At 41.7% G+C, this 22,942-nt stretch overlaps 3 protein-coding genes across 4 annotated transcripts; 1 reads left to right on the top strand and 2 right to left on the bottom strand.

The window, feature by feature from the left end:
* The first annotated feature begins 1,895 nt into the window (after positions 1-1,895).
* Positions 1,896-4,340, top strand: LOC135166402 (uncharacterized). Its single transcript, XM_064128565.1, has 2 exons — positions 1,896-2,116; positions 3,050-4,340. The coding sequence occupies exon 2, from the start codon at positions 3,050-3,052 to the stop codon at positions 3,281-3,283; it is 234 nt and encodes a 77-aa protein (XP_063984635.1). The 5' UTR covers positions 1,896-2,116; the 3' UTR covers positions 3,284-4,340.
* Positions 3,859-15,096, bottom strand: LOC135166370 (polyamine-transporting ATPase 13A3). Of its 2 annotated transcripts, none has more exons than XM_064128508.1 (6): positions 14,472-15,096; positions 9,116-9,428; positions 8,888-9,012; positions 8,656-8,812; positions 8,371-8,575; positions 3,859-8,293 (listed from the first exon to the last, which is right to left on the bottom strand). In XM_064128508.1, the coding sequence occupies exons 1-6, from the start codon at positions 14,485-14,487 to the stop codon at positions 4,901-4,903; spliced, it is 4,209 nt and encodes a 1,402-aa protein (XP_063984578.1). In that variant the 5' UTR covers positions 14,488-15,096; the 3' UTR covers positions 3,859-4,900. The 2 variants fall into 2 exon arrangements, with proteins under 2 accessions (XP_063984578.1, XP_063984577.1); XM_064128507.1 differs by lacking the exon at positions 14,472-15,096 and adding an exon at positions 9,615-11,460.
* Positions 15,097-15,243: 147 nt separating this feature from the next.
* LOC135166390 (uncharacterized) lies at positions 15,244-22,127 on the bottom strand. Its single transcript, XM_064128548.1, has 4 exons — positions 21,810-22,127; positions 17,301-17,386; positions 16,684-16,908; positions 15,244-16,243 (listed from the first exon to the last, which is right to left on the bottom strand). The coding sequence occupies exons 2-4, from the start codon at positions 17,379-17,381 to the stop codon at positions 15,590-15,592; spliced, it is 960 nt and encodes a 319-aa protein (XP_063984618.1). The 5' UTR covers positions 17,382-17,386; positions 21,810-22,127; the 3' UTR covers positions 15,244-15,589.
* Positions 22,128-22,942: the final 815 nt, after the last annotated feature.

Raw genomic sequence — 22,942 nt, 5'->3', positions numbered from 1 at the left:
CCCCTAGTTTCGAGGAGAAAAAAAAACCGATGAGGGAATCGAAGAGATCGAGCAAAAAAATTTAAACGCACACCTTGAGTGTGGGGATTAGTCAGCTGGATCGGGGGATTTATGAAGAAGAAATCATTCCGGGAGGGGGTGATCCCAAACTTTCGAAATAGAATCGAATCGGGGAAGAGAAAAAAAATCCTAACGATTTTTAGGCCGGATGGCTTGAATCGGTGGAAGCGCGGGTTTAATTTTTTACGTTCAACTCGTCAGGAAGTTGCTTACGAAGAAAATGTCATAAGACATCTTGTGTCGAGTATTAAATTCTCCACAAATAATGTGTTATGACTTTTTTCCCTGTGACCACTTGGTGCTGAGAAAATCCCGAATTTATCCAGCAGCCAAAATTTTCTCTTTCAAAAAGAGTTCAGAGGTGAAAATAATCGATAAAAAAATGTGTCTCGACTGCCAGCTGTCGATTGTAATGAACAAAGCTCAATCAGCCTTCATATTCTCACCGAGTGATCTCGGAGATGATTAAAAATCTGAATTTCAAAATCAAGGTCCCGATTTTTTGCGAAAAACACTGAAAATTCTGGAGAACAGATGTTTACTTCCGGCAGCTGTTTACACGTGGCTCGTGGTGGGGGAGGGAGAGGTGAAAATATGTAGGGGAGGTAGCCTGTCTCGTGTCCGCTGTCGAAAGGTGCACGTGCCCCTTCCGAATAGAATGAAAAGTTGGATCTTTCTATAATTACATTTCATTTGTCGGGGGAGATTTCCATTCAACTCCCGCCCCATTGTCTTCCTGTCGAGTGCCGAAAATAGTTGGATATTTCAGGATGACAAGGATGATTATCTGACTGTCTTACAATACCATCTACGACAGCTCTTAATTTCTAATAAAAAATAAAATCAAGAATTAATAATATTTAAAATTAAAGTGGACTCCCGGACCGCTCCCTTTTACTTGTCAAACGGATTTTGGGTCCTATCGGGGTGGAAAATCTTGAATCATGATTTTTTATCCCCCAAAGTCATGAGCACCACGTCTTTCTCATACCCCTATAATTAATTATAATCAATAGTTCACTTCCAATAATAAATTGGTCGTTCTATTGCAGTCCAATTTTTTTAATCCACTTTTCAATGGACGAATTTTTTTTCCTACTAATCCACTTTCATTCATCGATTCATCAATGTCTACCGGAATAACTAAATTTGCGGGGATGTACGTGTCCGCCAGCTCAGGAATTCCTTGTGCCCAGTCAATTTAGTTTTAATTCATTTGAAACTCTGGGAGGAGAGATGCCAGAGTACAATGGACCATGATCCCGCATTTGGATTAATTCAGTAGCTTCTACTCGTATTCCCTCGATTCAGCACAGGAAAATCCTCGGAATAATTATTTCTCCATTTTTTTAAACCGTCTTCAATGAACACAATTACGAGACTCATTATCTAGATTGTTATCGGCAAATGCAATTTTCAAACTTGGAAAAATAAAAAGCTGGAGAGAAGCTCTTCTTCTTGTACTCCATTTAGGGGAAATAAATTTTTTTAAATCGTCGTATCATAATAAAATGTCGTTGCACCCCGGTAGCGCCCCGGACGAGTCAATGACAAACTCTAGGAAGTTGTGACGTCATTACACCGCTTGTGTAACGAAATTCAAAGCGAACCCTTCATAAACCTAGACATTTTAAATATCTCAATGTTCAAATAGAATGATCCATTCATTCTTCAATTCTTGATGCGAGTCATAATTCTCTGGATTCACTGTGGGGGGGGGGAGGGGGTAGGCTTACAAGGGGTCAGTCCATATGGTCCCCACATGCAACTAGGATACAAAAGTCTTGGTATCGGTGGGTGGGGGTAAGGGGAGGGCGTCGGCGACACGAACACAGCTGATGTTGTAAGCCTCGGCGTCCCTTGCAGCGAGTTAGCCCGGTTAGTTTCTCTCACAGAGCTCGACAGCGGTTGTCCACTCCCGCTGACGCACCAAAAACCTTCAGGAAATTTTGTGAATTTTTTTTTTCCGCAAAAAAATTTAGAAAAAAAACAATTTTTTAAAATTAATCAGTGACTTTACATCTTTGAATGAGAGGAGTGGAGATACCTTGATACGGTAAGTGCTGAATAATAATTTGGAACGGATGATGCATGACTTGATTTTTGGGTAATGAAAAAACAAAATTCAAAATTATATTTAAGAATTTTTTTTATTGGAAAATTTCTTATTCAATAAAATCAGTGGGGAGAGGGATTGATTGCAGTCATTGGTTCTGTAGTTGTCCCCCAGGAGTTTTTAAATTGAGGGGAATTAGTTGTCTCATCTGAATTAGTCATTTAAAAGTTTAAAAATTCCATGGGCTTGAGGTGAAGTTTTTTCGATAAAAAATAACACGATTAATTGTTAAAAATGATTCGTCCTCATTTTTTATGAATGCACCTCTGCGACTTTCATCTCCTTGAATTGATATCGCTATCGTGATCACCCCTCAATCCCCCGCAATATCCAATCGTATAATTTTCTATAGGCAATTGAAAAATCCCTCGATATTAATCTTATTTTATTGGCGGGAACTGAATCCTTGGAAATAACCGCATGAGTATTGATTTCTTGAGGGTGGGAGTTGTTACATGAAACGTCTACGACGCTTCCTGCAAACATAAGCCCAAGACCCCCTTACAACCCAATTTACCCTCTCCCCAATTTGATGCCTATCATTTTGCCTAATAAACGAGCAAAAATCACTTATATTGCGCCTATAAAACCTTCCTCTTTATCTCTATTATCAACATCACTCGTACAGAAAAACGATAATTATTACAGAAGCTCTTTTTACACATTTTATCGTGTCCAAAAAATATTGGAAACCGGACAACCCTTTATTGCATGAATTCTTCGGCATTCAAGTCTTAAAAAATCAGAAGGGTGGCTTGAAAAATTGATTCACGTCACACCTGACGCTTTTTTGAGAACATGAAGAGCAAATTTTTCAAGCCATCCTTCATATATTTTTTTCACATACGAATTATAAATGGGAATCCCCATCAGATGATACCGGAGCCCCAGAACGCAAGCCAAATGACGGAGTCGACGCTGACGGGTGAGGATGTTGAGGATAAAGCGAGACTGGCAACGAAAGAGGATGTGGCAACGATAACCGCCTGGAAGAGATACCAGAAATTTGTGGAAATGGTGGAATCCCGTGGCATTGAATACAACAAGACAGCGGCAATCGAGGCGATGTTCCGTGGTAATGATCTCATTTATGCTAGTCAGAGATAAATCGAGACAGTGCCTGTGTTATTTCAATTGAATCAATTGAAGACATTGATGGAACGCCATTTTATATCCCGCCATTTCATCTTGCTTGCTGATGACGACCAAAGAAGATACCGTTATTAATTAACTCTGAACCAAATGAGATTATTAGCATCACTAGTCACGAAAGGATCATAATCCTCATTTTTCATGTATCAAATATTTTTTATGAATTGTGATGAGATTCGGGAGGTTTTTTTTATATAGGCCATGGGAAGTGATAACTAGCGACCAAGAGTTGGTTTAGGTGCGGTAAAATCTCCCCCATAATCTAGTTAATTAATTAGAAATAAATCTAATGTGAAAATTAATCACCTTTGACGCGATAACGATGTAATTTCTCAATTCATCGGCTATGCTCAATCTTGCCAGTAAAATACTCACAAAAGTCCAGTAAAATCACACAAGATCGTGACATAAAAAACCTCTAGAGATATTGATATTCCTAATTTTTTATTAAGGAACTCGAGCGTTAAAGAAATTATAGAAAAAAAATTGTATTTCTAGTCTACAAGGGTAAGATAACAATCTCAAACAACTAATGACAAAAGATTTTTATTTCATTGTAAGTAATTAGCCTTAATCACCATTAATTGATAAATAAATAGATGGGTTAATAAAAAGTACAGATTCTTTGTAATAAAAATCAAAAGACAACTGTTTCATATGCGTTACAAATATACCTTATTCCAGACTGTTCTAACTATTCATAATCTTTAATGAATTCCACAAGTTTATCATTCACCATCTACTGCATTCACTCCTCAGGAGTGAGCGGAAATATTCGTATAATGCACATGTATCTTTTTATTTTAACATTTTTTATAAGTACACATTAAAATCCTTAACTCGCCCACGAAAATTCACACTTTTAAACATTTTTCAAGTCAATTATCTAGTCGTTACAATTAATTACAATATTTCTTCTCATTTCCTATAATTATTCTGATTTTTCATGTTCGAGGGGACGGCCCAATCATATAAGAAATGAGAGCCGGTACCCTAAAATAAATTTTGATAATCATTTCCATGTGTCTGGCACTTGGAGTTGTCCTCGTAAAATTATGAACGAAAAAATCATTTTTTCGGTGATCATTGGAAAGACAAAATTTTCTCCCCCTTATCTCACTTCTTACTAAGTACTTACGTTTACGCATCCTATTAAATAAACTGAATACATTCTTAAGAATCGAGAATTAATTATGAATATCAAAATTAATCCTCCATTTTATTAATTCCAAGTGGTCCAAATCTCTAACCAACTTTCAGGTTATGCCAACTTAACCTCAATTATTACCTCTCTCCCTAAAAAAATACTCTTCTAACGAACTTAATAATACTTTAAATGAAGAACATTTGGGATACTCAATACTCTATATGAATAACAATGCTGAGGGTCAAAAGGGACCCGGGGATACCCCTGCAGAAAATGGCGAGTTACGTAAAAAAAAAAAAATTATAAATCTCTTTAAAACGATTCTAAATGCACTAACACCCTCATGATTAAAAACAAGTTAGCACCGTGCCATCATCCCTTCACCACCCTCATAGCCCACCCCCCCTGCCCCTGGGAATTCTTCCTCAAGAAGGCAGGATATCCAATTCAACAACACTCTGCGTTACACCCCCCAGATCTTCGCTCTTATGAATCCTCGAGAACTCGGTGACCTTGTGATTTCCCTGATTGGACTGTCCCCTCGGCAAAGTAGCGATCGGATTTATTTGCTTCAGTCTATGTCCCTCGCAGCTGTCAATACCATTTTCCGACTCCGAATTGTGTCGTCTCTTCAACGGCAAATCGAGTTTGGGTCGTCTGACATTATCCAGCTCTCGATCCTCGAATCGAATGGGAACCGCTTGCATCGATACTGTATTCCGTTGATCATCAAAAAGTGACCTTGCGTTGAGGGTCACCTCTCGTGCAGATCCGAAACGTTTAAAGTTAACAGAGGCCGGTGAATTGAGAAAGGTCGGCTCGACCTCTCGCCCCTCTGGGATTCGCTTCTCAATCTTGATCTCCGTCACAGTGTTCTGTCGTATGAGAATATCCGGTGCAGCTTCTGGAAGAGGCTCCTGCGATACAGGTGGCCACTTTAGATTTTTCGCCATGTCGCGCTCGATGGCGAGGAACTTCCGCTTAGACTTGTCCACGTCATGCCAGCGATACCTGAGTTTCTTGAAGACTAGATAATCGACGAACAAATGCTCGACTAGCATCGCTATGATGAAGTTGGCAAAGCCATAGACGATGAGGATTATCCTGAAGCCCATATCTTCCGGGAGTATCAGCTCAAACTTCATAGCTAGCCAATCAAACGGTGCTATCGCAAGGTACACCGAGAAGAGTGCAGTCAGGATGAACGAAGCGAGGAGGCCATAATTGGTGAAGAGGGATTTTCGATATGGATGACCCTTGGAGAACACCACCGCGAGGATGATGTACTGCATAGAACTGACAATGAACACAGTATAATTTTCCAAACCGCCCACATCATCCTTGTCTTTGGTTGCAGTTGAGTTGAATGGAGTGTACCACTCCGTTTGCTTGAGATGCCAGAAGCTCATTGATTGAAAGGCTGTGACAATGATCATTTGAGAAACGAGACTGAGTATGGGGGAGGTACTGATGAGGCTTGTCAATGGTGCTGTTTTTACAAGTGGACCATCATATGCTTCTGTCCTCCCAAAGAAGAAAGCAAAGATGGAAATGATGAAGAGATCGATGTAGAGGAACTCGATATCGGTTAGATTTGACTCTATGCTGTACAAGATCATCACGGAGATGAACTGGGTCAAGGAGTATGCAGCCATGTACTTGAAGATGCCGAAGGAAGTCACCAGTGCGGCTCTGCCCTCGCGAATGACGGACAAAACGGACGAGATGTTGGTTTCCCTGCTGGTGAATGGTGATGCTACTGACGACTCCGTATCAGACAGGGAAATCCCAGTGTGAGCAGCTTTCAGAGCTCCACAATCATTGGCTCCATCGCCCACCATCGCCACGTAATATCCCAACGATTGGAGCTCTTGTACAAGTTGCTGTTTCTGATCAGGTGACATCCGCGCAAAGATAGTTCCACGCGTCGTAATCTTCGGAATAAGCTCTGGGTAGTGTTGCTTGATCATCGACCAAGTCTTTCCGGTCAATGAGAAGACGTACTTGTTGCTAGTGTGTACCTTGTCAGACAGATATACTCCATTGTCTACCGTACTGTTGACGAAGCCATTCTCTATTGTATCAAATGATGTGATGCTATTGAGATCAGTCATCTCGCTGATGCTGCTTTGGCCATTCGGAGATATCGGTGATTGCTGTCCATCACTTCGCGTAAAGTACAGGTGAGGCTTCTGTTGATTCTGCTGAGTTACAGCGGCCACAGCAATTACTGGCATTCCCGGATTCAGCATTCCGCAATCTCTAGCCACTGACAAGGCAGTAAGCATGTTGTCACCCGTCACCATGACAATCTTAATGCACGCGCGGTTGAGTGCTTCGATGACAGGGGTTGTCTCTGGCTTCAGCCGATTCTCCAAAACCACGAAACCCAAAAATGTTAAGTCAGTTTCTGCCGCCTCTCGGTTGATCCTCTGGACCTTCGTGTAGGTCAATCGATTCAGGGATTTGTGACCTAATGCGATAACCCTGTAACCCTCAGACGTATACTCCTGAAGAACAGAAGCAAAATCAGTGGGGACTGATTCTGGGTTCGAGAGACTAAGAATCATCTCCGGACTGCCCTTGCAGTAGAGATCAAAGTGATTGGCTCCCAGGGTTCTCGTGATAACACTCATCCTCTGGAGACTCGACGTGAACGGGAACTGTCTGACAATACCAATCTCCAATCCTTGTTCCGCCAGATCTGCGTCTGATGCCGTGAGGTTACTCAGCGAAAGATTCTCCAGAGCCTCGGAGTTCGCGGAACTTCGTCTCCCCCGGGACAGCCCCAAATCACGATTTGGGGTTTGCCAGGGTCTCGATTCCTTCGACGGTCGCACGATAGTTGGAAACATCATTGAAAACTTGGAGTTATCAGAGACGTCGGGCTCTTCGAGACGCCACCCCGTTGACTCGAACATCTTCAGGTCCAGGGGATCACCCACAAGTGACCCATCGATAATAGTGATTCCGTGACAAGTCACCATCCCCACGAGCATCTCGTTCACCGGAAGGCACGCGGCACTCTTTGCCGGAATCTGAAATTTCTTATCAATCGCCGGAACAACCCCCCACATATCCAAGCCATCCTCAGTTAATGTTCCCGTTTTATCGAAACAGATGCAATCGATGGATCCCGAAACGTTAATAGCTCGAGGGCTTGTACAGTAAATTCGCTTCTTCTCTAAGCGATTTTGAGCAACAAGACGGCCAACTGTCATGGCCGCTGGCAGAGCGGGAGGGACAACGATGGTGACGAGATCAAGGGCTTCGAGGACAATATGCCCAGCGGCAACTCCCCTCAGAGTTTTTGTTATGGTCGTATAAATCACTCCGATACTCGCAATACAAGCGAGAAGTGTCACAAATTTATACGAGTCCTGCTCGAATTTGAAATCAACCGGTGGTGGGTACATTATCGATCGAACAAGACCACCCTTACTAGTGGTGAATCCCGTCCTCACAACCACCGCGAGGACCTTCTCACCCCCGAAATATCGGGTTTGAATGATTTTTGTGCCGCAGAAGAGGGTATGACGAGCGTGTTCTTTAGTATCGTAGGTAATCTCGTTGGAGGAGGGAATTGGAGTTTTTGTTACTGGGACGGACTCACCGGTTAGCATGGACTCGTTTAGGATACAGTTGCCGGTTAGAAGCACTGCATCGCAGGGCATTAGACAGCCATGGGGAGGAATCACCAGGATATCACCGGGTACAAGACGTTCAGCTGCAACGGAATCTATTTTACCGGTTGTACGATCACGCATTACTGTGGCAACGTCGGAGGAGTGAACTGTTGATGACAGTTTGTGCTGATTCTGAAACAAATGTGAAAAATATATTAAATATCAGCGCAAAAGGAAATAAATACATATCTCATATTTCATGTACTTACTCTTCGAGTTTGCAGAACAGCCATTCCAATACCAAAGCACGACATCGAAATAATAGCCATAGCATAATAATAATAATCATCAGCAATCCAGAGACAGAAGCTGAATATTTGGAAGACGTAGAATGGATTAAGTACTTCAAGACAGAGAAGAGTGACAAAACTCTTCACGGGAATGACGATTTCATTGTTACCATAAACACTTCGTCTGTAAAGAATGAATTGGGTCAATTTAATGATTTCAAGAGTCATGAGAGCCATTAGCCGGAATATTAATTGATGAATCACCTAAGAAATTGCTCGAGGGAATTAAGACCAGGCATCTGGTGGAGGGTTGACGTTAACACGCCATTGTCGAGGCCTGCTAGCTTCATAAATTCCGATCGTTCCGTGTCCCAGATGTACGTCAGCTTTTTACAGTTGAAAGTGATGATTGATGACACCGCTGGAATATTTCAAAATTAAAATTCATCGATTTCTATCTTCACCTTAAGGAGCTGACAAACAAACGTGAACTTACCCTTGAATTGACCCCCCGTCAGATGTACAGAGAGCATCGGCTCCTCTCCACCTACTGATACGCTCTGTAAGCTTCCGGCGTCGGAGAAGGGTTCATCAATCAGCGAGTCTTCGTCGATATTTTTCCTTGAATGGGAACATCAGTTAAGATCGACGAGAGAGGAGAAGGGAAATTTTATTTTATAAGTAGCCACGTGGGGAGATCAGGCCTGGGCCCTTCTGTACTTACGAGACTTCTTTAGCTGTCATGGTCCTCAATCTCTTCACGTAGTAACTCGTGTGCTTTCCTTGGAACCGTTCGATCAAGAGAACGGTCTCTGCCTCCTCCATTGGACATTTGGAATGTGTCGCCAGAAGCATCAGATGCGGCACCCAGTGGAAGACTAGTCGAAGGAGACCGCCCGTGATGATGATCAGAAACCAGGTGGCTATGGTACGCGCCTTGTTTCTCTTGTATCCATAAATTTCCATTTGGTCCTCCTCCCCGGGGTTGATGTAGTCCACACCATTCTTGAGGTGGAGGAGGCCATTGCCTCGGGTTCCTAAGGACAAAGCACACATCGAAATGAAAATTTACGTTGATTTACGCACAATTTATGTCATCAATGATTGGATTTACAGTGAAACATCATGAGATCTTTTTTATCGAGAATTTCATGAGCTAGAAAAGTCGTCTGATGTTGTCTGAAAGCTACTTCATATCGAGAGAATTCCTTTCATCTTCTTACCCTCTAACAACTCAGTTTTCTGTTCCGTACGTTGTTCCTCCCCATCGCCCACCCTTCTGCCCCCAAAGACACTGTACGCATTCTTGGCAAAGCTCAGATTGAGCTTCTTCGGTGTTGCCGGCATGGTTACCACCACCCTTTTCGATTAAACCGCCCCAAACCCCAAATCTCTGCACCACTAGTTGGTAACTCCAACTCTTAGATGGGCCTCTTATAAACCACAAAATTCCCGAGACCACTGCACAAACCACTTATTGTCTTTCCAAATGATTAATCAGTGAGTCCCCACCTGTACTCTCACCACCAAATCGATTGTTCAACCGATCGATCTCTCAAGGTTCATATCAATGGATCCAACCCCCTGGATCCTTCAACCAGGGTCATGTACCCCTCTTCCGTAACGAACAATCGATAAACCCCGTCTGCTACCGACACCGATTGCCCGCCATCCTTATATCCCTCATCAAATCATCGATCACAAACAATTTCACTATCGATTCCATCAGTACATCAACAAAATAACCGTGAAAATCCCTAGATAATTTTTCCAATAATGACGATCGATGATAAATCAATTTATGCTATCGTATCGTTGTAATTGCTCGATTGTCGTCGTGTCAATCACCGGGATCGGTTAATTTTCTCCAGCCAATTCGTGGAGTTGTTACTGCACGTTCACCCTCACTCATACCTCGGGGTAATGCAATTGATTGGATAATTGTTGGACACAACAGTAGGGAATCTTCGTCGATAAGTGAGGTATTTCCACCTGATCCTAGGGGAAATTGCACCTTTTGGAATTTTTCGCACCCTTTTTCCTCGATCGATCGCAAATACATCACTGGAGGTAATTAGAATCGAAATGCCGTCTTTCTAGATCGGCAATTATTTATCTTCCGAGGGATTTTCGAAGTCCTGGAGATTCTCTGGTTTAAAAATTCACTGTTACTGTGATATTGACAGAACAGAGCCTGGTTAATTTTCCCCGTAGTCCTGATTGATGTTGACAATGATTGTCTATAATATTTTTTTCCTTCGGATTCGTCAACGTAGATAATTATCTGCTATATCAACACAATTCAATGCCCTTAATGACACGATGTTTAATTACCACTAATGACTTTGGTACACTTTTTCTTATCCACACGCAAGACGAATGTCAATAAATCACAATGAATTCTCGAGGACTGTGACTGGTGGCACCTGGCACGTGTAAACGTTCTCGGGAATCAATAATGGGGAAAAAACACTTCGAGTGGAATTGCAAAAAAAAAAATTTACGTAACAGAAACTGCTAAATCACAATTTTTCCTCTCCTCGTATTCACCTCTTCTATATTTAGAGGTCGATGTGAAGTCCACAAAATTTTGCAGCTGTTACCCAGATCACGGGATAAAAAAATCTGAATTTTATCTTCTCAGGGGAGAGCTTTAATTTTTCAACTTTTTTTCGACAAATCGCTTTAATGATTCACCCTCCTCGGGACTTCTAAGAACAGAGAAAACTGTGCAATAGTTCATTCCCAATATTTTATTCATGCTGATGATGATTAATCAACGTGACTCGAAAAATTCTGATATTTAATTGATTAATCCGTCAATTATAATTTATAAAATCAATGTGAGGAAATGATAAAATTCACTTATTGCACGATCCCACTGGCCTCCCCTCACCGACGCCAAAATTAACTATTTCCACTGTCACTCAAACATATATTTCCAGACGAATGAAAAATCTCGTCGATAAATGCAGTAAATAATATCACTCCAATTTTTCTTCTCACTATTCACTCGTCGAGGCTTTAGATTTCACTCTTGGAGAGCAGTAGAAGTCCGTGTGGTGGATTATTCGCAAGTGTTCCGACGAAATGCTTGCTCGATGAATTTCGTCGGTGTTCGGTGGCATATTCAAGATGGCGGACTACTGTCTTGAAGGTGCGCGCGTCTCCCCGGCTCTATTCTACGTTGAGAATGAGCTTGTAGTTGTTACTACACACATTAGTGCGATAGAGGGTGAGGGGAGACCTGGGGAACTCCGGGGGTTGCCGGCGCCGGTGGAATGACGAAGGTGAGTGCAATTTTTTGTTGTGCATGTGGTGAATTGTCGATTTTTTTTTCAACTTCACAGTCAGGAATGCGTGGGAGGCGGGGAGGCGTTGGCGCCATTCTTGTGACGATAGAGTGATCAGGGATGACGTCATGGGAGGTACGTTATCGAATGAATCCTGGTTGTCGAGGTATCAATCATTGATTGATCCATTTATTTGGGGATTGGGATGAAAGGTCCCCTAAAGGTTGTATTCCCCAACTTATGGATTATTTTTTGCATCCAAATTTCTCTCTTCTGAACTGGGATTTTTTTTGAGCCTAAAACGATTCCAAACATTTTCTTTCTGCATCCCTCCACATTATCAGGCTCTGCTGATTAAAAATAGTGTGTGATTCAGGTGATAACGTCGATTTATGAGTCATATGAGAGTTTGCTGTTCAAGGGGCCTCTACCAGAGGCTTCACTTCACGTTAATCAAGAACTTCTTCTGTCCAGCGATCTTGTAGGTACGAATATAATCCTAGGGATCAAAAACACTTTTTCTCCGAGTATCGTACTACATGTTAGTGCTAATGGAACCCGAACTCATGTTGATTTTTCGGATGAACATAATATTACCTGAACACTTGGGGAGCTGAACCTCAACGATGGACCCACTTAACGACATGTCTGGGGGCTTGTACTCATTAATTTTCAATTAAAAATCTATTGAGCAAAATTTCTGGGTGTCTTCAATCAAGCATACGAACCAATGGGTTTCCATTAACGTAGAATTGGCCTGTAGAGAGGTTCCTAATTGCCCTGTTATCCTGGGCATTCATTAATATGCAATCATAAAAGCAGGTAACAGAATCGTACAATTCCTCGCTATTCGATTCTATTGTATTCCGTCTTGTGGTCATGACTAATCGAAAATTTCCAGAATCGAATAGATTAGTCATGCATAAGAGTCCACTCTCGCAATTCTCTGCAACTTTTTGCAGACTCAATAGGTCTATTCGCGTCTGCCAGATCTATTCACTATTCGGGTCGTATTCATCTTCATTCACCTCGAAAGTGCCCGTCTCAACTCCAATAATAGATGACAGATATTGTTTCGAGGTACGTTCGCTCGGTTCGATATGAGTAGTTTTCTATTTTTAGATCGGATAGTCGAGTATACGATTTCATTGAGTCATTGAGGACTTCTAATTTAGATGTAATAATTTTAGATACGTTATTTTACCTAAAATGTAAAAAAAATAAAGTCGACTGATAGACTCAGACGAGGAATTCAATTGCGAGGAATTGAATGAACAGAAAATTCAGTTCGTACGATTAGATCCGATTTTTTGTATTTTTCATTGCGTAATTAATTTAATGATGGATTCAGTCAATCGGTCGACGGTTGATAAAGAAAATTCCTTTATGTTCATCTGACCATAAATTGCAGAGTTAAATGGATTTATTTCATCAACAGAGAGTAAAGTTGCAGAACAAATCGTTAATATTTTTCATACTGCGAAAAAATTCGGAAAATATGAAATATCACAATTTTACCATTTGTAATGTGGTTTTCGTTGCGCCTCCCAACGTCAAATATTTCCAACAAAAATTCGATATTTCCACGTTACTATACAAATCGGTTTAGTCACTGGAGGAGTTGGAACACTGATGTGTTTACTCCACTCTAGCCCTCTTTTTCTCTATTTTATTTTAGATTTTTCTCTGATAAGATAATTCGAGGTCTCTGTCAGTCGCTTTATCAATTTATATTGCATCCAATGATGGATTAAAATCACTCCGAATCTGGACGTTCCCCCTAATTATCGAGAAATCTCGTTGATTGATTTAGAAGGAAACAAGTCGCTGTAGATAATGGGATTGCGCACAATAAACTGTTTTTCAAAAATTTCCTTAAACCTGAGGATTCCCTAGTATCTGTTGGGGTCTGAGGGACGGGAATCCCCGGGCGATTTTAAAACCTATAATATTGGTGGGGGCCTCCTTACATTAATTATCATCGTGGCATGATAATCAGGAGATTTATCGAATTTTTCGGACGGTGACATTGCTCAGACTGATATGAAATGCTTATGCTTATTTTTAGTTTAAAAAAAATGACTAAAAATTACGCAAATGACCGCAATATTCGCGATTTGTCTAAAGAGGAATCGTAAATTGCATCCCAGACAACAAAATAAGACGAAACACGTGGATAAAAAGTTAACGATATCCATTTATTCGTGGAATTCACATTTAGCCTATTTTTCGTTCACATTTATCTCTAGCTCCGAAGTACACATGCTAATGAGTAATTTATACAAAGTCCATCGTTCCCATTCTATTTATCTATATTATGAAGATAAAAATTTGCTATTATGATTAATTGCAGCATCTGCAGTTACTTTCTCTTGCATTATCATTGATATCTCCCATATGAGTCACTTTCCGATAATTCGTCAAGAGACATTTTTTGTAGAGAATTTCATGGTCTACGAAAAAGGTCTTCTGACTTTTTCTCGTAAATCTGATGATTTACGAGTTTTTTCCAAAACAATTACCTATATTCTTTATGGAAAATACCTCGACAATTAATGGACTAATGGAAAGACGGAAATTTTTTTTTTGCGGAAAATTTCGTGAGGTCCGAGAAAGGCACAGAAAACCATCACCACTAAAACCGACCCCACGAACCCCAACCGCATCATATCCGATAAATCCCGAGATCTTTGCCCTCGACTATTTCGCAATCTCTAAACGTCCGCGAATGCAGCGCGAAAAAACCACCGAAAAACACTGAAAAAATAGGTTTAAAAAAACTCTCACCGTCCATGATATCCATTCTGCTACCCAATATCACCAAGTACTAATAAAGATCACAAATCACTACACACCCGATGATGAATAAAATTTTTCCGTAAAATCACTTGAAAAGAAACTCCAAAACCACTCATTAAAGTCTAAAAAAAACTCGACGATTTATCAATCATCCTCTAGGCATCACTCACGGTATCAGCATTGTTCTGGATAAGCCGAAAATACCGTAAGCGCTATTAGAGGATCTACATGTTTATTTGAAAATCCGGGGATTGCGTGCTGTGGAGACATCGACGGCACGCAACTCACTGAGAAACTTGTTACGGTGTTGACTCGTGACACCAGAGTCATAATCGCCACGTGAAAATGTCAATTGTGACGGGTGATTACCACTGGCTCGTTCATTTTCGTTAATACTTATGGCTGAATCCGTGTACATTTGAACTTGTTATCTACGACGTGTTTCATTAGTTCAGAGACTCTCATTGGCGATTGGCATGGAATTGTGGAGGGGATGGTTTAACAGTGTTGATGTCATCGGTAATGAATGTAAGAAAACTAGTTGGAGTAATTTATTCTGGTATTTGCAGCGAAAGCTGACAAAGTGACTTTTTTTTCTTCAAATTTGTTGCTGCAGTCGGCTCCCTTGCGAAATAATTCTCTATCAGCGGTTGGAGTACATTAAATATTCCTGAAAAAAATGGGGTTCATTAGTCATTAACACCACAGTGTCTCTGAATTTTTTCCGATTTTATAGATGTCATTGAATAGCAGGTAAAAATTTTGTCTCATTTTCCCTTTTATTGGACTGCATGTACTTTGCTCACTCTCTACAAAAATTCCATCGATAAGATAAAAAATATATATAATTACAGTACGAAGTAAGCCATGAAACGCTTGGCGCCCATGAATTACCCAAAAATGATTTAAATAATGTATTTTTAATTACATAATAATTAGTTCATTAAATATATTAAAATTTCACTTTTGATCTCTCTTTAGTTCGAACTACCGCAATTTGTATTTACCCTATAACTAATCTCTTCCCATCGAATTCAATTAGAGTCATCAAATATTGATGATTATTGTATCTCCGAAAAATTCACCCCCACCTCGAGCCAATGTCCCTAGAAGTCCTTCTTCTTATCTTTGTCCACAGCAACGGTATCCTGATAGCTTATCTCCTGTCCGGCGACAGCTGGCTGCAGGTCATGTGGCTCGACGTCGATCTTACCCTTGACATCCGGCTCAAGAACCAATGAATGATGAGGTCCCCTGTGCAAACTCGCGTGCAGAAGACTCGGGATCTCCTCACCCTCCTCCAAGTGACTCTTCTCCACCTTGTGATGATTGTGATTGTGACTGTGGTGCTTCTGGTGCTCTTCTCCATGCTCATACTTCTTCAGAATCTCATGCAATTTTCCGAGGTCAACTCCCTCCTTGAATTTAGCGAACAGCTCCTTCGCCTCCTCCTCGTCCACCTTCTCTTTCTCCTTCATCTGCTTGAAGAACTGCATAAACTTGTCACTGACCTGAAGATTATCCTTCGATGTGTTCTTGGAGGAGCTGAGGTTAGGGTCTAGCAGAAGATCCGGTGTCTCGTGGATGATGTTTACGTTCTTGTCCATGTTCTCCTCGGCGAGCTTCCGCAACAGGGTGTTGTAGTCCGGTTTTATCTGGGATGTCTCCATGCAAGAAGAGCAGGAGCAGTTTGTGATTATTTGAACCTTCTTCTGCATTGTTATCGCATTGTTGTCCTCGTCCTTGCAGTCGAGGGTCACCTGGAAGAGAATTTGAAAATTTTAGACGACCAGAGGACCATTCTGTCACCAGATCAGAAGACAGCTAGCACAGCCTGAGCTGGCATTCCGGTATTTTTGTCCCCTATTTCCCAATCACACTTGTCCATTTCTGAGTTATGCATTTTTTATTATTTTTTTTCAAATTGGGATATTAATTTTGGCAAATTAATATTTCTTTCTCCCTTTCTAGAGGCCGCACTGGCCAGCGGCCGGATGGAAGAGAAACATTTGGATTTTATGCAACGCTGGATCTAAACATCAACTGATTTACGGACGTGAATAAACATACGTCTAAATGAAGTTGAAAATACACTTCTACGAAAAATAAGACGCATGCCACTGTACTCTAGGCCAACGTGGATGTGCGCTTGATTCGCTAGTGAAAAAAAAATAAAAGCCCGATCACGATAAAAACTCACCGTATGCCAGACACTATCAAGGGGCTGGCAGGAGTCACAGTAAGGCCTAATAAGGTCTCCCGGAGCTGAGGGCTCGCTGTGTGGTACCATATACGAGAAACATGCTCCAACGCATACGTTGTTATCCAACTCCTGGGACGAGCACTGGGGCCATGTGACAACCTGCTTTATTGGTGTTGTCTTGCACCAACTATGCTTGTCCGGATATAGAACGATATTGTGAACCTAAATTATCGTTATTCATTAATACAAACGGACGCCTGATAGGAAGGTATTTGGATAGTTTTGCGAATCAATTTAATTCCTCCAGGGCAATTCATTCCGCGGTAATTTAGTCCCAAAAGTTCTCATCCCATTGCAATTCTGTCCCAAAATTATTTCATTTCATCCTCTCTATTTATCGTCTCCGGCTCATTAAATTCCGTGTTGACATCCTATGTATGATATTAGTTCGGTTCAATTGATTATTTTCTGGTAATTGACCCAAGATCGATCACCCGATGATTATCGTTTAGACATCAAAGATGAATCGGTCGTGGAATAGAATTTTCTGGGATGAATTCATTATGGGATCATTTGACCGGAATGAACTGGCCTAGAACCATCAATTTACGAACCTTGTGCTCACGATGTGCCCGAAGAAGCGACAAATTAGTCCCCAGGACTATGAAAATCAGGAGGTTCTTCATAGACTTCATCGTAGCTGAAAAAATACCGATAAAGACATTAAAAAAATAGCCGATGCTCAGCCGATTGTTCAGCAAAATGTCAAGGAAATTGCGATGCAGGAGGTATATCATTTTTTAAAACGAATCCTATCAATGAAAGACCTCCCCGTCCAGGTTGACCGGCAGTCTCCCTCGGTTCGACGACCGGCTAGTCATTACGTCACCGGAGGACTTGCCCCAGCGCCGGCGCATTTTCCTCGTGAATAAAAAAAAAAAAAATCCCATCGCATTCGCTCAGTCAAGCGTGAAATTGTTTTTAAGAAATGCCCGACAATGGTTTCACAATTTTTATTATTATTCTTGGGATTCCCCTTGTTCTGTCCTTCGGAAATATTTCAACTCCAATTGAGTCAACTGGACGATTAAAGCGCAGCTCTGCCGTTTCCCATAGCAACTTCTTGCTAGCGGATGTTTGTTTCAGTCGTAAAGAACCAGGGTTCATTGTTTTTCTTTTTGGTTGACAAAATCGTTCGAATTCAATCAGTAGACGGTCGGGAAGAAAGAGAATTGGCCGGCATTATGGGATCTTGAGGTAGAATCTTGTGTTTTTCCTGGGTAATTTTAGTTCATAGGAAGACCGGTGGAATTCAGTGAATTTTTTTTATCATCCAATCCAACCGATTTGGTGAAATTCTTTCTGATGGCGAATGGCATAATTTTTTTTTTGCACAGTAGCGAGAAGTCATCGGCAATTTTTTTGGAATAAGTCGGGGGGACATATTCGCACGAATCACTGCCATTTCATAATTATTAAAGCTATTCATTATGATATTTCTTTCTCGCCCTCTTCAAAGAGAAACGAACGATAAAAACAAGAGTGTCGTAAGAATCGAGAAAGTGAGTTCCTCAGGTGGTAACTCACGCGTTATACAGGGTGTCAGAATCAGTGTTGAAGAAAGCTCGTGAGAGGCAAAAGAACAGAGATAAAGGAAGAAACATAGTAGACCGAAAAAAAAAAAAGAAATTCTCCCGCAGAAAAAAATAGTCCCGCGAAGATGAAGAAGAAGCAGAAGACCATTCCAACGGGAGGATTATTTTCTCCATCGAATTTATATTCATGGGATATTTTTTAAAACCTATTTCGCGGTATCTTTGGTGCTCCCCCAGCTCTGCAATTTTTTTTTTCCTCCCATTTTCCCAGGCTTCCGATGATTTATTCTCATTACCAGACATCCAGGGGCCCGAAAAATCGATGGAACTGATGAACTAATTTGCCAAAAACATTCTCGGATAATTGCAGTCCTCGAGAGGTGAAAAAAAATAGGTGTTGCACCGTTAATGAGGCCTCCATGACGAATGTGACGAAAAAGATTAACAGTATCCCCACCCATATGAAACATTAAGAAACCACTGAACCCGAAAAATCCCCTCTGGCATATTTCGGGAGCCCTCCCGGTGAAAAGAATAAATATCAGGTGTCTACGGTGTTCGTCCCTGAAAACCCACCTCAGAAGTCCCCAAAGGGGCCCTCTTTGTTGCTGCGCGCCACCTTCTCTTCTCGCCTCAGCACCACAACAACCAAACCGGACCTCCGGCTCCCCCCAATCTCTTTCCATTTTCTCTCTCGTGTCCCCCATGAGGAATGAAATGAGACGGATTCATTCCCCCTTCCCTCCCTCGCCGGACAAAAAAAAAGTGATTTAAGCGGCGGGGGTGGAAGGTGCCACAAGATTAATTTGATTTTCAACCAAATTTGACGCCCCAAGAGCCACAAAAGGTTCCGCCCACAGAGAAAGAAACTCTTCTCCAATCGAAATGGAATTTTTTCGCACAGGGGGGACACCGGTAACAGTCAAAATAAATTTCAAAATCATTCACCAGTTATTTCTGATTCTCGACTATTTGCAATTGGTTGGAAAAAAAATATTTTTTTTTCCCCTCTAGAACAAAAATTGCAATAGCCAGTGCGCAATACCTGTTAATATGTGTGCACAGAAAACAAGTATCAGCGTTTCCTTTCAGTTTTCTCCATCATCCCCACCATCCACCTCTTTTCCAGCGGATCACCTTCGTCGGTATATTTTCCCGCCTCGCAGGCGTTTTACCGCGCACTTTCCACACTCATCGTCTCTCTCGTGTTACGAGAAATCGGCTCTCTGTCTCATGATAATTCCCCACCCGTTGTCTGCCTCACCTGGATAAGGAACACAGGTCGTGTGGTGTACGTCGAGGACAACAACACACGTACCCATGTGCGTATAAAGTTGGCCTATCCTACTGTGTATCTGGGGACCAGGAGAATGGCGATACAGTCGATGGGAGAGTGAGAAGGATGGAATTCCTAGAGGCTGTATCGATCTCATCGATCGTTAAAAAATCAGCCGATAAATCGTGTTACATGTGACGTGTTTCCAAATATTTTTTTTTTTCAAAATTCCCTTTTTCGTATTCTCATGACGAAATGAGAAGACAAACACGGAGAAGTGGTTGAGCCTCGACGTACCAGGAACCAAAGTAAATAAATTTATTTCCTCAATAAATTTGTGAAATTAGTCCTCAAGATCACATTTCAGGTCTCGATGACCGGAGGAAAAAAAAGGATCGTCGAGGGGGAGAAGTACAGAGGCAGATACGTAAAAAGGAACCACTGAAAACTAAAAAGGTATAACTTGAGCATAAAATGAAAAAAAAAATATATATATATATATGTATATATATATATATGGCGAAAACAGCACACGGGAGGCTGCCCAAAACACGCTGGACGTGTGGCGCCATCGTGACTCCTTCTTTTTTCCTCTCTTCCATCCCCCTAAATCCTCCACTCCTTATTTTCGTCTCCTGGCCATTGGCTGTACTGGGGCTATCATCGTGCTTTTGTTTCTTCACCCATACTAATTCATCCCTGCCCGCCCGCCTCCCATCCGAGGAAGAGGAGCAACCATGTAAGGATCATGTGCAAGAAGAGGACACAAGCTGGGAGGAAGTTTTATGCCCAAAACATGGGACTTCGGTACTGATGATGAGGAACATTGAGAGACTCGTTAAAATGTAATGGCATTGTTGGGTTAATGGGTGAGTCCTTTAAACGGTTCTTTCAGGTCCCGACAGTATTTCCTGGGAGTGGTGAACTTCCCGGAGTTTATTACCTTCTTCACCTGTCAATTTCGCCACATTCATCACATTTTTATCATTACGATTTTTCGTTTTTTCGTGGGTTCAGGCAAATGGTGATGACGTTTGTCGTAATTGTCCATTTCTTCATTGATTGAAAATTAATAGTGAGATTCCGCAGTGATTTCTCCATGTCCTCCCGACTGTAGGGTAATCACACGGTGGGATAAAAAAATCGTCATTACTTTTGCTGACGATAAACGATGACGATCCCTAGAAAAAAGTTGTGGGATTTTTTCGCAATAAATTCAAGTTTCCGCAATTTTTCCGCTCAAAGAAACTCCTTTGGGAAGTTCCCTTGATGAGCTCCTTCAGACCTCTTTCTCTCCTTGCATTCCAAGATTACGGTACTTCACGTATGGTCAGTGATGACTCTACGATTACTGAAGCCTCCTCGACTCGATATCCCACATAATAATTTCCCAATCCCCCCGCGGACGAGGAATCCCCGAAAGGGCTGAAATTTCCTGTGTCACCCAGAAAGCCGAGAGATGCATATCCCATATCCCTTTTGACCCAGACCCGTCGTAAACTTAATGCTCAGTCTTCCTATACCTACCGCCCTCTTCTTCTACCCCTTGAAAACATCGGATAATTAAAACGAATGTCAACGGGTCGTTTTAAACAGGAAAGGGGAGATGAACAAACGGCCAAAAAGATAAGAAAAAACAATTTCTCCTTTTCGTTGGCGATCATCACATCTCCTTTCTCCCATATACCCTCGTTTCCGGCCTAACCTGATGGGGAAGATAAGAGCCTTACCCCGATCAGTTTTCAGGTCTCGAAAAATAAAGAATTTGCGTGATTAAAATTCCCTGAAGCCCTGAAAAGACCAAAAAAATTGATTCCCTCTCAAAAATCGACAATCACTCCCAGACAACGAACCCATCAGGTCCTCTCAGCAATCGGAAAAATATCGATTTAAAAATAACCCCCAACAATTTTTCAGTTGCAAAAAAAACACTCCCCAGGTGCCACCAAAATAACCAAAAAAAAAAACCTGCAATTTCTTAAAGTCTCAGCGAGACACCGATCTCCAGGTTTCCATCACCCTTCGTTGCCTGATAACGATCTCGATCTTTCTCGCGCACGGTGAAGATGTGAGCAAAAAATCTAAGCCCCAGTTGGATCTACCTCTTTCCGTCCAGTTGAAAAAAAAACTCCCCCTCTATCCAGTGAGAAAAAAAATTGCGACACCACGACAGGACCCTCACACCCTCAACAACGATTACCGATCTCGATTTCACCCCGGCTTGCAATGAGAAAAAAAAAATGGCCACTCACCTGCTGTTCACCAACAATCCAACAATATCCTTAAACAATATTTCCAATAAACTGTCAAGTCACACCTAGGTCATCATTACCGATCGCCAAAGTCCTGAGCACTGCGATGAACCACAAATGGTTCGTTAATTTTCCCTATTATTTTCTCCCCAATTGAACTGGCAGTATTTCTTCGTAAAATCTCTATCACTCGTTGCCAATTGATAAAAAATAAATATTAATCGTGGAGTGAAGCTAAAAAGCTTGATCACCAGTGCCCCGTGGCACGAAACTGCTGCCGATCTCACTCGTCTCTCTGCTGTTCCGTTCTACTCTGCACCAGAGCTCCCTCCCTCCTCCCAATCCTCATCTCTCTCTCTTCTGCGATCCTCGGATGCTGTTCAATCTCCTCAGGTTCCTCGGCCCCCCCCTCTCTCCCCCTTCCACCCTCTCACCATCCTCTTTATCCAGCCACCCCTCCACCTCCCCCCCAATCCCTCCTTTTTCCAGTACTGATCGGTAACCTATCTGTTTTTTTTACCCCCTCCTCCCATCTCACGTTTGAGATTTCTTGAACGAAATTGAAGAGGGGGGAAGCGGTGGGGCGCAAGGGGGAGGGTAAAGGTGGCAAGAGGAAGAGGTAGAAAAGGAGATGAAGCAGAAGGAGATGGCCGTCTTTGACTATATATATATATATTTTTTTTTTTCTTTTTCACGACGAGCGCAATGTAAAAACGTAAGAACGCCCGAGGCATTACACCTCGAACCAGTAAAACTTGTCGTGTTTCCATCTGAGGTAAATGTGATGGGGAGCGGTAGGTGAGAGGGTAAAGGGGGTGGTGGGAGGGGTAGAGTGGGGAATTTGTAAGTGGGAATCGAGGTTTATAGGAGGCTTAGTTACTATTCCCTTGTACCAGAGATTTTTGCGGTGAAGGAATGTTATCGGGTGATAAAATCGGTATTTATTAATTAGGGGATGAAATTTCAAGGGAACTTGATCATAATTTCTATTGAAAAATGATTTTTTCGGCAGTTATTATTTCTGTAGACGATAGATGGCTTCATTTGGCAAAATTATCCCCGAATGAATGAGTAATACGTAGGAGTGACGAGAAAAGCAGATATTTTTCTTTTCAACTCATGAAAAAATCATA

Source organism: Diachasmimorpha longicaudata, chromosome 10 (assembly GCF_034640455.1).
Source record: "Diachasmimorpha longicaudata isolate KC_UGA_2023 chromosome 10, iyDiaLong2, whole genome shotgun sequence".
Taxonomy (NCBI): Eukaryota; Metazoa; Arthropoda; class Insecta; order Hymenoptera; family Braconidae; genus Diachasmimorpha; species Diachasmimorpha longicaudata.
The sequence above is the reverse complement of the archived record's forward strand: the minus strand, read 5'-3'. Positions and strand labels throughout refer to the sequence as shown.